The sequence below is a fragment of the Hylobates moloch genome, unplaced genomic scaffold (genome assembly GCF_009828535.3).
Source record: "Hylobates moloch isolate HMO894 unplaced genomic scaffold, HMol_V3 SCAFFOLD_18, whole genome shotgun sequence".
NCBI classification, from domain to species: Eukaryota; Metazoa; Chordata; class Mammalia; order Primates; family Hylobatidae; genus Hylobates; species Hylobates moloch.
The window spans coordinates 80,231,241-80,246,854 of NW_026652293.1; the positions used below are offsets into that span (position 1 = coordinate 80,231,241).

Genomic DNA, 15,614 nt, shown 5'->3' on the forward strand with positions numbered 1-15,614 from the left:
GCATGTATATGAATAAAGAAACCTGAGGTGGGTGGTGAAAGGAGCAGAGAGAAGCAATCTGAAATAGAAAAGAGTCACGAATCCATTAAACCTTTAAGTCACATTGTTTCCTTTCCTTGGAGCTACGATTTACACAAACTATTTTACATGCTGTTTAGTTTTCTTTAGGTTTTACGATTAAACACATTTAAAGCCCAGTTGATGTCTTTACAGTTAAAAATTGAATGTGTATGTTATGATGTGTCACAATATAAATAGCAAAATATAACTAACAAAACTTAGCAGGCAAAGAAATAGAATGTTGGAAAACAGCACATATGCACATGTTAATTTCATCTTTTAAGCCAGGCATAGATTTATCATTTAAAGTTGATACATCAGGTAATACAACATAATTTACATTTATATATTTAACTATGAGAAGACTAAACAAAAATGATTCATAACAGTACACCTTATGCATCAAGAGAACGCAACCTGGCCGGGCACAGTGGCTCATGCCTGTAATGCCAGCAGCTTCAGGGGCCGAGGCAGGCAGGTCGCCTGAGCTCAGGAGAATGAGAACCACCAGTCGAGTATAAAGTGATTTTCATCAACTTCATCTCTTATCATGTGTTCAAAAGGGTTTTGTAGCAATAGTTTCATAAGTTGGATTTTTACACTAACCTGTTCAGCAACAGCCTGCCTAATATATTTTCTTAACAGATTGTTCAGTACCTTTACTGAATTGGCAATTACAAAAGTTTTTCTTAGTGACATTTAGTAAATGAGTGATGTTTATTGGGAAGCTGCTTAATGCAAGAGAAAAATGAAAGGATTAGATCATGACTATTGTTAAAGTGAGAAATTAAATGACCACATGAAAAATTTCTTTTCTCTTCCTTGGGTATTTTTCCAACATTACTCATTTGCCCTCTAGGGAAACAAACAACAGAGTTTGGTGATGAAACATGCATTAAACAGCTGTTCTCAAGCTGTTAATCAAAAACAAAACAAACAAACAAACTGCAGAGGAGGCAGCCCAAGCATTTGTTTTGGAACACATTCTCTGCTTGACACTTACATGTTTTGAGTAAAGTTTTTAGTACCCGCCAGAACCAGTTTAGTTGATATTCCTTGTGGATTATTAGAAGGAGTTTTCTCCATGAGAAATCTCAGGACGTTTATGATATCATATGCTAGATTACTTAAACTCTTCCCTCTTTGGTTCCTGGAGCTGTGTGCACGGTGCTGAAGTGTGAAATCTATGCCTTCAGCTAAGTGGTCATCTTCAAATACCTCTAACTGGCACTCTCTTTTTTTGAAGCTTGTGCCTTTTAACCTGGATCTCTTCTCATCTTTTCAAGGAAAGACACTAATATGAAGACAGAAAACAAGATCAAGAAGGTTCCCTTTTATCTCTTGTTTCTAAGGTCTCACCTCTTGTGAAGTTGTCTGTAAACAATTTTGTCTTTACCTAATATTCCTCTCTCTAAATATATTATACCTGTACGTGATCCACTATCATCAACTTATATCTCCATACGCAGGGTAAGAAAGCCATTTGGCTCTCTTAGATAATGTGTGTGAGTAGAAGAAAAACAAATAGGGAAGTTCACTCGTTTGAGATGATTCAGATATTTTGTGCTGTTCAGTTCCCACAAACATGATATCTTCTAAGTTACAGAGAATTAGGTAAGATGATCAAAATAATTAAATCGAATGGGATTGGAGGTAGGGATTTTGGTAGAGGTATGAGTAATTGGCATGTTTACTTTAAGAAGATTGGATTGAAGAAAATGAATTAAGCATAATCCAGGAGTACAGAGGTAAATACTTTCAACTGAACTAACAAAGGAAAGACTAGACAAAAACCTAGTTGTCAAAACTAAAAACGTAGGTTACTGTTGAACTATTCCTGAATACTGTCAAACTCTTCATTTAGCATACTTAAAGATACATTTTTCAGGGAAAAGTGGAACTTTTACAATTAAATGGAATCACCAGTTGGGCATAAATAACCATGGAAACACTTGAGGAAGGCTGGACATTTTCTGTTGGTTCATCTATAAAATACCCACTCATGTATGTATTTAATTTTTTTAATTTTTAATTTTTTTCAACTTTTATTTTAGATTCAGGTGGTACATGTGCAGGTTTGTTACCTGGTAATATTTTGTGATGGTGAGGTTTGGGGTGTAAATGATCCTGTCACCCAGGCACCTGGCATATACCCAATAGTTAGTTTTTGATCCTTGCCCCTCTATGTTCCTTCTAGCCGTCTCTATTTTCTATTGTTGCCATCTTTATATCCATGAGTATATAAATGTTGAGCTCTTATTCATAAGTGCCACTCACTTATTTAAAACAAACATCACTTTCTTGAAAAATTGTTTAAAAATGGTCAACTACCCTGCTAGCATTTTGATAGATTCAGTCACTCTTTTGTGAACTTATTTTATTGATTGCTTTTTGTGACCCATTTTGGACACATTAAGAGACAGTATCTGAAAGACAGGAACGTTCTTGCTATCGTGTGATGGTTGGTTGGTCAGATGTTGTCAGTCAGCCTATGTTGAAAGCACGGGCATAACACTTCCTGTGAGGTTAGAAGGGACCAAGTGGCCTACATATTCCCATTGCCTTCCGGACTGTGTCATTAGCTTGCTTTCTTTTCCAAAGATCAGTTTTATTCACATTTAAGTGGTCTTCAAAGTTAGCCACTTGTCACAATGCAATATCATAGAAGATATCAAAGCAAATCTTCTGTCATTTGTGCTCTCAAATTAATAGTACGAGTTTGAAATGGGAAAAGATAAAGTGTTCTAGGAGTAATCAGCTGATGTATAGACCACCTAATATATACAAGGCTGTGCTAATGGCTGTGGATATAAGGACTATTTAGAGGATGACTCTACCCTCAAAGAGCTCATATTATATTTGAGGAGGCAGAAGCATGCAGCAAATAAAAACAACAAAGAGAGTTGTAGAAACAAGTTGAAGAGGTGTCATGAGGGACAGGGCAGCATGGGGCTCGCACCTGTCAGAGTGCGTCCCAGAAAGACTCAAGATGTCTTCATTAAACTCTGGTAACCATCCGAGTGTGGTCCATCTTATTTGGAAAGGCATGAAATACAAAGTTCACAGTATGTGATGAGTAAAATAAATCATCAGGTTCTAGGATGCTCTGGTAAAGTGTATTCCTGATTCCTCAATCTCCATTTAATTCAGCAAAATCTCCTGATTGCTCTACCTTGAGCTTCATTTCTGCCTTTGGGCTCATTTTCTTCCCATCCCAACCCAAAACTTTCCAGGCCGACTACACGTGATTATAATTTATCTATGCACATATATGTTTGTAACTAGGCAGTGCTATGTTTCCTACTTAAAAATATATTATGTATATCTTTACATGAAGACAACTAAGCTACACCATTATCAATGAGTATAATGTAAATTGACCAATGTTTGATTTAGTCAACCCATTAATGTTGACCACTAAGACTGTTTCTAGTTGATTTTCACCATCAATGGCAATAATTTATTTAATGTCTTCACATATTACTCCTACTTCATACTATTTATTTCCTCAGAATAAACTGATGAAAATGGCTAAAACATGGATTTTTTTAAGTTTGCTAAGTGCCAGACACTTCCAGAAAAAAATGGTTTCAATTTGTACTTACACTAGCAGTGTGTGATATTCCCCGCTTCTTCACAATAAAAATCCTAATTTATCGCCATTACTTTAGCATCTTTTCAGAATACAAACAACATACCTCTTCATTAAAGAGACCCAAACATCATAAAAAAGTGTTCATAAAGAAATGTATTTATTTCTTGTACTTAAGTTTTTGAGCCACTTGATCTGGAGTGTGCATTTTAAAGTCTTACTCTTGACCCTAAGTTGCAATTTTGTTTTCTTCATATATATAAACTCTACCTTTCCCAGTTATCCGAATTCTCATCTTACTTGTGTGAAACATTTGCACGTATGTGGGATTTTTGTATTTTGTGGGGAGACAGCAGTGTTTATTTCCAGATACTCTTCCGTTTAGTTGTTGAGCCTTGTTTGTTCTGTTCAGTTACTCATCCTTTACATTTCACATTGGTCCTACAGAGGTCAAAGTCAATTTTTAGCATTGTTTTCCGCTGGACAATTAATACGTGCTCGTCCTTTCAGATCAAATTTATAATCACTTTGACAAATTCCTCTAGAATAATTTTCTATTGCTTTTAAAATTGATACCGATTTAGTTTTATAAATGTTCTCCAAAAGTTTAGCATCTTACCAGTTATTTTACCATTTTGGTTGTTATTACATAGAAATATTTTATGGTGTCTGGGTGCGGTAGCTCATGTCTGTAATCCCAACACTTTGGGAGACCAAGGCAGGAAGATTTCTTCAGGCCAGAAGTTCAAGACCAGCCTGGACAACATGGCAAGACCCTGTCTCTACAAAAAATACAAAAACATAAGCTGGATATGGTGGTCTGTGCATGTAGTCCCAGCTACGCAGGAGGCTGAGGTAGGGGAATTGCTTTAGCCCAGAAGGTTGAGGCTACGATGAGCTGTGCTCATGCCACTGTGCTCCGGCCTGAGGAACAGAGCAAGATCCTCTCTCAAAAAGGAAAAGAAAAAGAAATATTTTGTTGATATGTTGTTGATATTATGAGTAACTACTTGTTCATATATGCTGGGGCATTTGACCTTGTTATTAAAACCAGAGGGGATTCCTGCAGGAAGTATAAGTGACCTGAGACCTGGGGCTACAGTAACCAGATAAAGAGAGAATTGTGCTCTAGGCAGAGAGAGCTCCTGAGTCAGGCTATTTTCTGGGAGAGAGGGGCCAGGAATTGACAGAGTGCTGCAGAGTAGAGAGCTGAGTATCCAGGTCACTCGGGGACATCAAAACCACAATCAAAACTTGATCTTTAGCTCACAAACAACCAAGAATCTTTGAGGGGTGTTAGAATGGGAAAAGAGGGAGTTTATGTGAACAGGTTTGAAGATGTGTTGTTATTAATCTACTTCTGAGTTTAATAATATTCATTTGGGAAATATTTATATATGTGAACTTGGTTCATAATTATGAGAATTTTCTGTCTTTTGAAGGCTACATGTATTTATACAATAAATGATTAATTCCATATTTTTCTGTTTACACAGATTTTTAAATTTTCTGTCCTTAGAAGATTTTTATGGGATGCTTTCTGAACTAGGAATTTTGGGAAAACAGAATTCCATTAAAACTTTCAAATTGTTCCAAATTTAGAGATCTTCTTCGGTATTTTCTTAGAATTTTGACTCTATGTGTGTATGCATTATATCTACTTATAACTATATATGCATATTAAGAATTTTGACTCTATGTGTGTATATGCATTATATCTACTTATAACTATAAATGCATATTATGTGTATGCACGCACTCATACAAAACTATACTTTAAAATAGTCTTCTTCATTAAAATTTCAAACTGTATTAATATAATGTTAAAATAACTTCCCATACTATAAACATTTTATCGCTCTTCTCATATCTGTCGTTGGATCATTTTTCTTACTTTTAATGATGTTTTGTGTCATCCTTTCTGCCTTCACGTGTCATTAGCATGGCCAGAAATAGGTCTATTTTGTTTCAGTTTTAAAGAATCAACTTTAAATGTTCAGTCTGCTTATTTTAAAATCCATTAATATCTATTTAAGTCTTTTATATGCTCTTTCTCTTATTTAAATGTATTTTGTGGATATTTTTCTAACGTATCGGGTTGAATCTTTGTTAACATCACATATTTTTTCTATAAGAACTACATTATTAGAGGTTATAAAATTTCTATAAGAATTACATTATTAGAGGTTATAAAATTTTGTCTGGATACATCTTTAGCTATATCCTATAGGCTTCCATACATAATATATTTAATTTAATGAAAGTTTGAAGTTCCTTTGGCCTAAGTAGTGTTTTGGGCGTACGTTAAAGTATTTCAAATTCTCTGATTTAGTTGTGAACCTATTATTATTATTTTAGAATTCTAATATACGTTAGTAAAAAAAAAAGAGAGATTGTCCTATGGAAGCTAACTGAATATATTAAGCACATAATGCATTTCCATTTAAAATCCAAATGATAGAATTGTTCTCTTTGTTCCATTTATAATTTCACCTTATATTATAGTTTACATATACTTATGCCATTCCTTTTTGCATCTTTTAGTTCTCTTTTCCATTTTGTACATTTTTTTTGTTTTCTTTGAAGAGTAAATCTACACATTAAAAGGGGATGTTTACTCTGAATGATGGTTGTAGCCATGATTAACATAATTGTTTTCTATCTCATTTCATCGTATGCTTCGTGTTAATTTCCTGTGCTGTTATACCTTTTTTCTTTCATTACTTTAAACCATTTTAATACATACCCAAACACACATGTACACACATACAAACATTCTTTTAACTCATTTTAATACTAGTAACTGATTTTGTTAATCTTTTTCAAAATTGTTCTTATTCTTATAGTTGCCTCTGTGTTGGAGTCATAGGCAAAAATGTATTTTTTTCTGGCTCATTTACTGAGAAAAAATGTTAGATTCTTCATAATTGTATATGTTTTTATTTATCATCAGTCCTTTGCCCTGTATGTTCCAAGAAAGAGGGAATATTGTTAATGGTATCTTCTACTCCTAGAAAAATGTCTAGTGAATAGCTGGATCACGATAAATAGTTGAATGAATAAATACATGAATGAATGAAAGCTGCTATCTGGTACTTCTTAATTTTACATTCTATTTAAGTAGAATTTGTTTTGCATGTATATTATTAGCATTCCATTTTCAGACCCTGTTTTCTGTATAGACAGAGATAGGTATATCTATCTGTGTCTACGTATTAGATGTCATAGATATATATGTACCTATTTCTACATATATATGTCTTTGTTGATAAGAATCTTTTGAGTTCTATGCAATGAGGCAAACATATTTACATTGTTTTTTAAATATATATATATTTAACCTGAATTCAACGTTTACTATTAGAAATATTACAGTTTCTTCCCTTTTCTTAATTTTGTTTCATCTACACAAATATTCAGCTGTATCTTACTGTTTATTCCCCCTAATTTATCTCAGAACGTCTTCCTGTTTGAGCCACACATTACTCTCAACTAAAATGTATCTAATGATATCGATAATAAGTTTTACTGAACAGATAGCACATTCTAGACGCTAGTCTAAGAAACTGACGTGTGTGAATGATGTAAACTTTGAAACTTGTGCCCTTTCTATTATTACAGAGCAAATGGGGGAAACGGATACAAAAATAATTTAAGTGCCTGTGGTCACACAATTTGGTGGTGGAGAAAGGATCAAACCCAAGGAAACTCTGGCTCCAGAGCTCTCTCTTTTTACTGCAACATTGTATATCTTCAGTTTAGACATTTTTTCACTTTTATTTGGAATTTATCAGGAAGACACCTGTGGTCAGTGTGAATTTTAGCCTGTGTAGGTGACTGTGTTTTCCTTTTCTTGTGTTTTGTTTGCATGCTACTATGTTCTTATTAGATGCTGCCAGATGCCTTTACTTCAAATAACTTTCCCAGACACACATGTGTATTTATCAATGAAATGAAACATCCATATACAGAGTCTTTTTGTTCCTTTCCCAAGTTTTCCTTTTCAATTTTTATTAATAATTCTCTCTTATTTGTGAAATCACTCTTTTTAAAACATTGATTATTTATATTTTGCTTTTGTAGTTCCAATACTCCATGTCTACCTTTCTTTTTCTTTTTTTTTTTAGATAGAGTCTTGCTCTGTTGCCCAGGCTGGAGTTCAATGGAGCGATCTCAGCTCACTGCAACCCCTGCCTCCCCGGTTCAAGCCATCCTCCCACCTCAGCCTCCCAAGTAGCTGGGACTACAGGCACCCGCCATCATGCCTAGCTAATTTTTGTAGAGACGGGGTTTCACCATGTTGGCCAGGCTGGTCTTGAACTCCTGACCTCAGGTGATCCGCCCACTTCGGCCTCCCAAAGTGCTGGGATTACAGGCGTGAGCCACTGCGCCTGGCCCATGTCTACATGTCTATCTTTCTTATCATTTAATATCTGCCTTTCTGCATCCCCGGAGAGCTACTCAAGTTTTATCCTCCACAGCCCTAACACAATTTTATGTCTTCAGAGCTCTTCTTTGCGGTCTTTCTTGTAACTTCTCATCCTGGAAGTGTTTTTAATTGTCATGGGTAAAGCACCGCACTAGCCTGAGTGTGTTCACCCTCTCCTGAAGTGTTTCCTGGTGTTATCATCGTGGGTAAAGCACTGCACTAGCCTGAGTGTGCTCACCCTCTCCTGAAGTGTTTCCTAGTGTTATCGTCATGGGTAAAGCACCGCACTAGCCTGAGTGTGTTCACCCTCTCCTGAAGTGTTTCCTAGTGTTATCATCGTGGGTAAAGCACTGCACTAGCCTGAGTGTGCTCACCCTCTCCTGAAGTGTTCCCTAATGTTATCGTCTGTGTCTGCTCCCGCTGACATTGCAGGAAGCTCCTCCTAATTCATCAGGTCATCACGAGGAGCTCATTAGATTAGATGCTACCCATTAGATGGAGGATCTGCATTTTGGATGGATAGTGGACAGAATAAATCTTCAGCCTCTTTTTCCCCTCACCACCTGATCCACTCAGCCTCTTTTAAACTGGTAAGCAAAACTGTGCAGTTATGTTTGAATTTTTGTTGAAAGAGAAGGAAAAACTTAGGAAGGAAAAGTTTCGATTTCTCATTAGCTAGCATTTTTCCTTGTGTCTGTGTATTTCTCACTTTCCTAAATGAAGTCAATGAAGTCTCCTGTTCACTGTGCTGAGAACACTCCTTCAAGAACCTCCTTTGTTGGTCCACTTGCAAACTCTACCCTTTTTCTCCACAATTTCTTGGCTAGGAGAGGGTAAGAATGGGGAAAGCAGAGAAGCAGACCCTGCTGCAGAGAAAATCTGGCACAGAGACGCACAGCCAATCCTTTTTCTGAGTGGTTCACGCCCTGTGAGACCTTGTACATATGCTGGCCATAACTGAAGAGGCTTTTCTCTCCTGAGGAGCCACTAGGGTTCATCTTTTCCTATTACTTAAGATTTTTAATTTTCAGTGTAGATAAAAAGTCGAGTCATTTCTGTGGTTTTGTGAGCACGTACTGGGAAGTTTGAAACAGGCCTCCCTGGAGAATGTGTAGACACCTGCAAATTATTTTTTAGGCCCTTGTTGTTCGTGTAATGCTATTACCTAACATCTTGATCCTCATTGTTTAATCTGAGAGTGAACTTAGGAAATGACAGTCTTCTTCCTGGAATGAGTTTTCCCAGAAACCAGTCTTTTACAAGTCTGTATCTTTTGCTAAAAGATTCCTCTAATGGCAATTATTTGCATGATCAGGAAGAATGTTCTGAGATTTTATCATTTTAAATAATTCAGAAGACAGTGCGAAGCCTGCAACCCTGCCTAGTGTTCAACAGGTGACACGTAATTTTAGAGTGTGTCCCCTAGTGTTCAACAGGCGACACGTGTTTTATAGAGTGTGTCCTCTATTGTTTGTGCCTGTGGTATACACACAGTAGCTAAGAAATGCAATAGTGCCTTCGGCAAGAAATTGTGTGTCCTCAGTATCAGCATTATCTCACAAGCGCAACAGCCCATCGTAGATCAGCATTTGAATTTACTCAGCTGTGATCCTTTGCAAATGTTACATGATGTTTGATCATCACAACATCCCTGAAGTTTCCTGCGATATCCTAATTATAGATCAGGAAACGGGCTCTAAGATTTTAAGTAACGTGCATTAGGGCACATTGCAAATGATGAAGCCAGGACCCCACACAAGCATTCTCGGTGCGAGTATTTCAGAATCCAGCAACCCCCTAATCCAAAACGGTGTTCTAGAAGCTGGCTGCCACCTCTGTGCGCTTACTGCTGCATCACCTGCCTCTCTGTCTGGTGTAACACCTGAGTGCACACAGAAGTGTTCAAGAATTCAAAAATCAAGTTGGATTTTAAAGAGTGTTAAACCTGATGAGGAAACTTTTAAAAGATATTCTTGTATTCATCGTGTATTCAAGATGTGAATGCACCACCCATAGCTATCTAAGATTGTGTATGGTTTCCTGCCTCTGGTCTACAAGATCTTTTATGCATTTCATTCAGTCACCATCTCCAAGGCTTGTGACTGACCAACCAAATCAGGAAGGTTTTGAGTGAAATGAGGAGGATATTAGGACAGAAAGCACAACCTGGTCTATCCCAGTCTAAGCCTTCAAGACTCACAAAAATACAGCACTAAGCAAAAACAAAAAATGGCTCAAATGTACCAAAAAGGTAAAAAGAAAAAAACAAAAAGATCATAATGAACATGTTAAAGTTAAACTGCTATATGTTACAAACTGCCACTCAATTCTACTGATAATACTTAGAAAATAATTCTGTCCTCTTTACCCCGGCCTGCATACCTTGAAGAACTGATCACTAATATCTCACTGTCTTCATCACTTGCAATTCTCTTCCTGAACTGACTTTTGTTTCCTGATTATCCCAAACTCCTTTTTGCTTTAGGGATGTCACATTTGCTATTTATTTTGTAGGAACACCCTAGCCCTAAATCTTCACATGAATTTTCTTTTATCTTTCATTGTCTGTGTTGAAGTTTTCTACAAAGCACTTATTTGCATTACCTGGAACCATGGTTCCCACTTTTGATTTACTGTGCTTATTTCATAACTAGAATGTAAGTCACATGATTCATATTCTTTTTATTTACTACAGTGTCCCCAGAGCTTAGAACACTGCACAGTACTTTCTCCATAAATAAAGATTTGGTGTGCAAATGAATGAGAAATTGACAAATGGTGAGGGAACACATAAGAATGGCCAACGATCAGGTAGATAATGTAATCATATTTATTACAGTTCAACATAGTTTTCAGCTGTGTCTACAATTTATGGTTATTTCTGGATGAGACTAATAGGTTTTAAAATTATCACAGAAATTCCCCATTTGATCCAGTGGCCTACTGAATCATTGTGTTGGGTTGTTTGAATTGATTGAATCAATAGTCTTTCAGTTGTATCCACATTTTAAGTGAATGGAGCCAACTCCAAATGAAGGATCCTCTCTAGGGCTCAGATTTTCTTCAATCATAATGAAACTCCCTTAAGCCAAGTATCAATTGCCAAACATTCATTCATCTTTGTCCCATGGGGTCCTAATGTTGAAATTATTCTTCATCAAAAAGAAATAGCCAAGGAAAAGGAAGCCACAAATCTACCACACCAAAAAAGTTTTATATTAGCTACATAAAAATTGTAATCTAATAATGTTTACACAGACATGTTTAAGTGATTTATCTTTTGTCATTTTCATTGACCCTGCTTCTCTTCTTATGCCTCCGGGTCACACTCAGTACCATGAATGAAAACAACGAAACCTTGTCTGGAGGCTTTACCCTCATGGGGCTCTTCTCTCACGATAAAGCCTCAGGATTCTTTTTTGGTGTCATTTGTGCCGTCTTCTTCATGGCCATGATAGCTAATGGGGTCATGATCTTCCTGATTAACATAGACCCTCATCTCCACACCCCCATGTACTTCCTCCTCAGCCACCTCTCCCTCATTGACACATTCTACATCTCCACCATTGTGCCCAAGATGCTGGTAGATTATCTCATGGGCGAGGGGACCATCTCTTTCATCGCCTGCACCACTCAGTGCTTTCTCTACATGGGCTTTATGGGGGCTGAATTCTTCCTGCTGGGGCTCATGGCCTATGACCGCTACGTGGCCATCTGCAACCCACTGCACTATCCTGTCCTCATCAGCTGGCGGGTCTGCTGGTTGATCCTGGCCAGCTCTTGGTTCGGCGGAGCTTTGGACAGTTTTCTCCTCACCCCCATTACCATGAGTCTCCCGTTCTGTGCCTCTCACCAAATCAATCACTTTTTCTGTGAGGCACCCACCATGCTGAGGCTGGCCTGTGGGGACAAAACCACCTATGAAACAGTGATGTACGTGTGCTGCATTGCAATGCTGCTGATCCCCTTCTCGGTGGTGACTGCATCCTACACCAGGATTCTCATCACAGTGCATCAGATGACATCGGCTGAAGGGAGGAAGAAGGCCTTTGCCACCTGCTCTTCACACATGATTGTGGTGACATTGTTCTATGGGGCTGCCTTGTATACGTATATGCTTCCCCAATCTTACCACACCCCAATCAAAGATAAGGTCTTCTCTGCCTTTTATACCATCCTCACACCCTTATTAAACCCTCTCATCTACAGTCTTAGGAACAGGGATGTGATGGGTGCCTTGAAGAGAGTTATGGCAAGATGTTAAGGGACGTGTGGTGTGATGAGGAAAGAATTCTGATAGTCTAAAACCTCCACATCCTGTTCGGGCATATATGGGGTTGTATCATGGATACCATGGATAATGCTGACAGGAACTGCCAACACCAGCTGTGCTAAATGGTGTATCAACAGTACTCCCATCAAAAATGTGAAGTTGCTGTAACAGTCACAAATAATGCCAGAGTTCTAGAAACATCACTTGTGTTTATTCTTCTTTTGTTTCTACTGATTCCAAGTCTTCTCTCATATCACTTCTCTGATTGCAGTTCATGTATATGAATGCCCCGAAATGTTGAGTTAATATTACATATTCTCCCCATCTTCAGTGGCTCCATAAGAACTGGTGATTTTGACTGTATTGTTTAAACAATCCATCAATTGGCTTATCAAAGGTTTAGGGATGCCAGGGTTTGAAAGACATATGAAAGAGACTAAACTGTCATAAAACTGTAAAGAAAAATCTACATAGACTTACACCAAGGTTTAGAAAATCCAAATATCTCTTCTTTGAGTAACCACTGAAAACACTCCTCCTTTATCTACACTTGGAGCTAAAAAAATGAATCATGTGTTTTGTAGAAATGCCAAGACTAAACCTTTATGGGGGAGGGAGTCTGTAATGTTATTTTTTTAATATGGTAACTAACTGTTACATTGGAAGACACAGCAAAAGGTAGTTGAGAAAGAAATGCCCTATTAACTAGCAGTTTCTGTAATCACTTTTCAGCTTCTTCTCCAATTCACTAGCATTTTTAGACTTTTGGGATCCCTGTGTAGATGTTAGTGTTGTTGGAGCTATTTCTACCAGCTTTTCTCTTTTAAAAAAGTAGTAGACAGCATCATATTTTTCCTTCTCTATAGCACTGGCTTTTGCATTGGATAGCATTGCAAAGTGGGAAGGAAATACCCAGCTTTTCATCTGAAAATTAGAACTGGAAACCCCTTGTAAATGACTTAGTGTCATGAGTGGTGCAAGGTGAGAAATAACCAGGACCACAAATGCTTGTGTCTTTCCACAATGTCAGGATTTTATTGATGCTGTTTCAATCACAAAAGCCACTATGAGCTACATGGAGTTAGTTCCCAAGGAGGCAACTCCCCTTAGTACTTTTCATTCACTTGGTAGTCACAGCTGCGGGCACACAGACCCAAGCCACTCCACAAGTCAATCAATATTGCAAACCATACATAATAGTATACTTAATCAATATGTAAATGTTACAGGTTTAACATTTCACAACAAACAAACTAACATTTAACACAACAAGGAAAAGGGATAGGAGAAAGGATCACAAACCAGTCCAGGGGGAGAGAAGAAGAGAAAAGCGGTCCTGGTCCAGGCTGGGTGGTCCGTCGGTCTTGCAAGAAAGAGTCTCTGAGGTGGCAGAGACTTCAGCAGCAGAGGCCAAGTTTTCATCATCAGTGACTGCAAGATGGTGTCAGTTAACACGGCTATTTCGAGCTGCTGAAGGCCTCCTCTTCTACGGTTACAGAGTCCTCCTATGAGAACTGATCATGGAAGAGTGTGCTTGTTTGGGTCTTATCTGGTTGGATACAGTCTTTTATTTTTTAATTTGTTTAGTAGGCAACACATCTTATCCTTGTTGGAAAAGTGCTCTATGAAATATAAAAAAGTCTTTTTCTAAGAGGGAGTTGGCTACGTCAAGGGTGTTCTGTACACTTAGTATGATTTCTTTCTAAGCGGCTAAGAACTGGAGAAAAAATGTTTGTTCTAAATTGTAGACACAGTAGTAAAAACCAGGACCACATCCCAAACCCCTCAGGCCACCTCTACACCCTGCTGTGCCAGGCTTTGTACTGTCGTTGGTTGAACAAAATCCAAGCTGGGTTCAGTGATGTTCTGCAGGCACTGGAGATGGCGGGTGAATGACACATAGCAACACCTCCTTTTGTACTGAAAAAAGCTGCTGGGTATTTGAAAAATATTTAGCCGAGTAGAACAGCTCAGCTTGGTGTTGGGCTGAGGACTTCATCAAGAAAATAGACCTGGTCTTGCCTAACTGAGCAGGGTTTTCAGTTGAAATCCAGGAACAGCTTTTCTGAGACGTTTAGCTGGAGGCTCAACACCTCCTCAACCTTGTCAGACTGCCTTGGACAACAGCATGTGCCAGATAATATGAGGGAGCATTTCCAACCACGAAGATGTTCAGGTACAAAAAACACAACAAATCAGAAGAGAAGGAGGGGGCTGGCCCATAAGAACTGGTCATCAGTTTCAGCTCCACATAAACACCATGTGAATTTCTGGCAATCATACAATGCTTCTGAGGACCAACTTTCTTTTTTATAAAATTTGACTTAATACATACATACATTTTTTCTTGTAAGATTTTAAAATCAAGTAAAATGATGAATGCAATAAAACCTTATAAATGCTAGTCATTATTTCAGCTATTCTTTGAAAAGATGATTGACTTTTATATTCAGTTTTTACAGTTTCTTTCATTTCTATCCACCCATTACACACAAAAGCACACTCTCTTGTATAGCCACCTTGGAATACAGTTTGACAGTTTCTTACAATATTGAACATAATCTTATCATATTATCTGGCAATTGTGTTTCTTGGTATTAACTCTGCTGATTTGGAAACTTATGTTCATAGTAGATTTTTCATACATTCCAAAACATAGACTTAATCAGAATGTCCTTCAGAAGTTAAATGGATACAGTGTGGCACATCCATACAGTGGAATATTGTTTAGTGTTAAAAATAAATGGTTTATCAAGCCATTGGAAGATGTGGAGGAAACTTAAATGCATACTGTGAAGGGAAAGAAGCCAATCTGAAAAGGCTACATACTGTGTGATTCCAGCTGCATGACATCCTGGGAAAAACAAAACCGTGGAGACAGGAAAAAGATAAGTGTTGCAAGGGGTCAGGGGGAGGGATGGATGGATAGACAGAGCACAGAGGACTTTCAGAGCAGTGAAACTATATGACACAGTAATTAATGTTACATAATATTAGGTTACATGGTACTATGCATTTGTGGGAAAAAAACATACAACTCTGGAACAGAAAGACTCATTATTATGTAAAATATGAACTATTAATAATAGTTCATAATAACATTGATTCATCTATTGTAACAAATGTACTACACTAATGCCAGATGTTAACAATAGGGAAAAGAGAAGGGATATATAAAAACTCGGAACTATCAGTTCAATTTTTTGGTAAACCTCATTGTTCTAAAATATAAAATTTCATTTTAAAACAGTTTTCTAACA

The 15,614-nt window shown here is 37.5% G+C and overlaps 1 protein-coding gene across 1 annotated transcript; it reads left to right on the forward strand.

Moving 5' to 3' along the window:
• The first annotated feature begins 1,190 nt into the window (after positions 1 to 1,190).
• LOC116457287 (olfactory receptor 2T6) lies at positions 1,191 to 15,614 on the forward strand. Its single transcript, XM_058430783.1, has 3 exons — positions 1,191 to 1,492; positions 8,518 to 8,671; positions 11,415 to 15,614. The coding sequence occupies exon 3, from the start codon at positions 11,419 to 11,421 to the stop codon at positions 12,343 to 12,345; it is 927 nt and encodes a 308-aa protein (XP_058286766.1). The 5' UTR covers positions 1,191 to 1,492; positions 8,518 to 8,671; positions 11,415 to 11,418; the 3' UTR covers positions 12,346 to 15,614.

Excerpts from the sequence above, each read along its gene's own strand:
- LOC116457287 (XM_058430783.1), top strand. The coding sequence starts at position 11,419 with ATGAATGAAAACAACGAAACCTTGTCTGGAGGCTTTACCCTCATGGGG.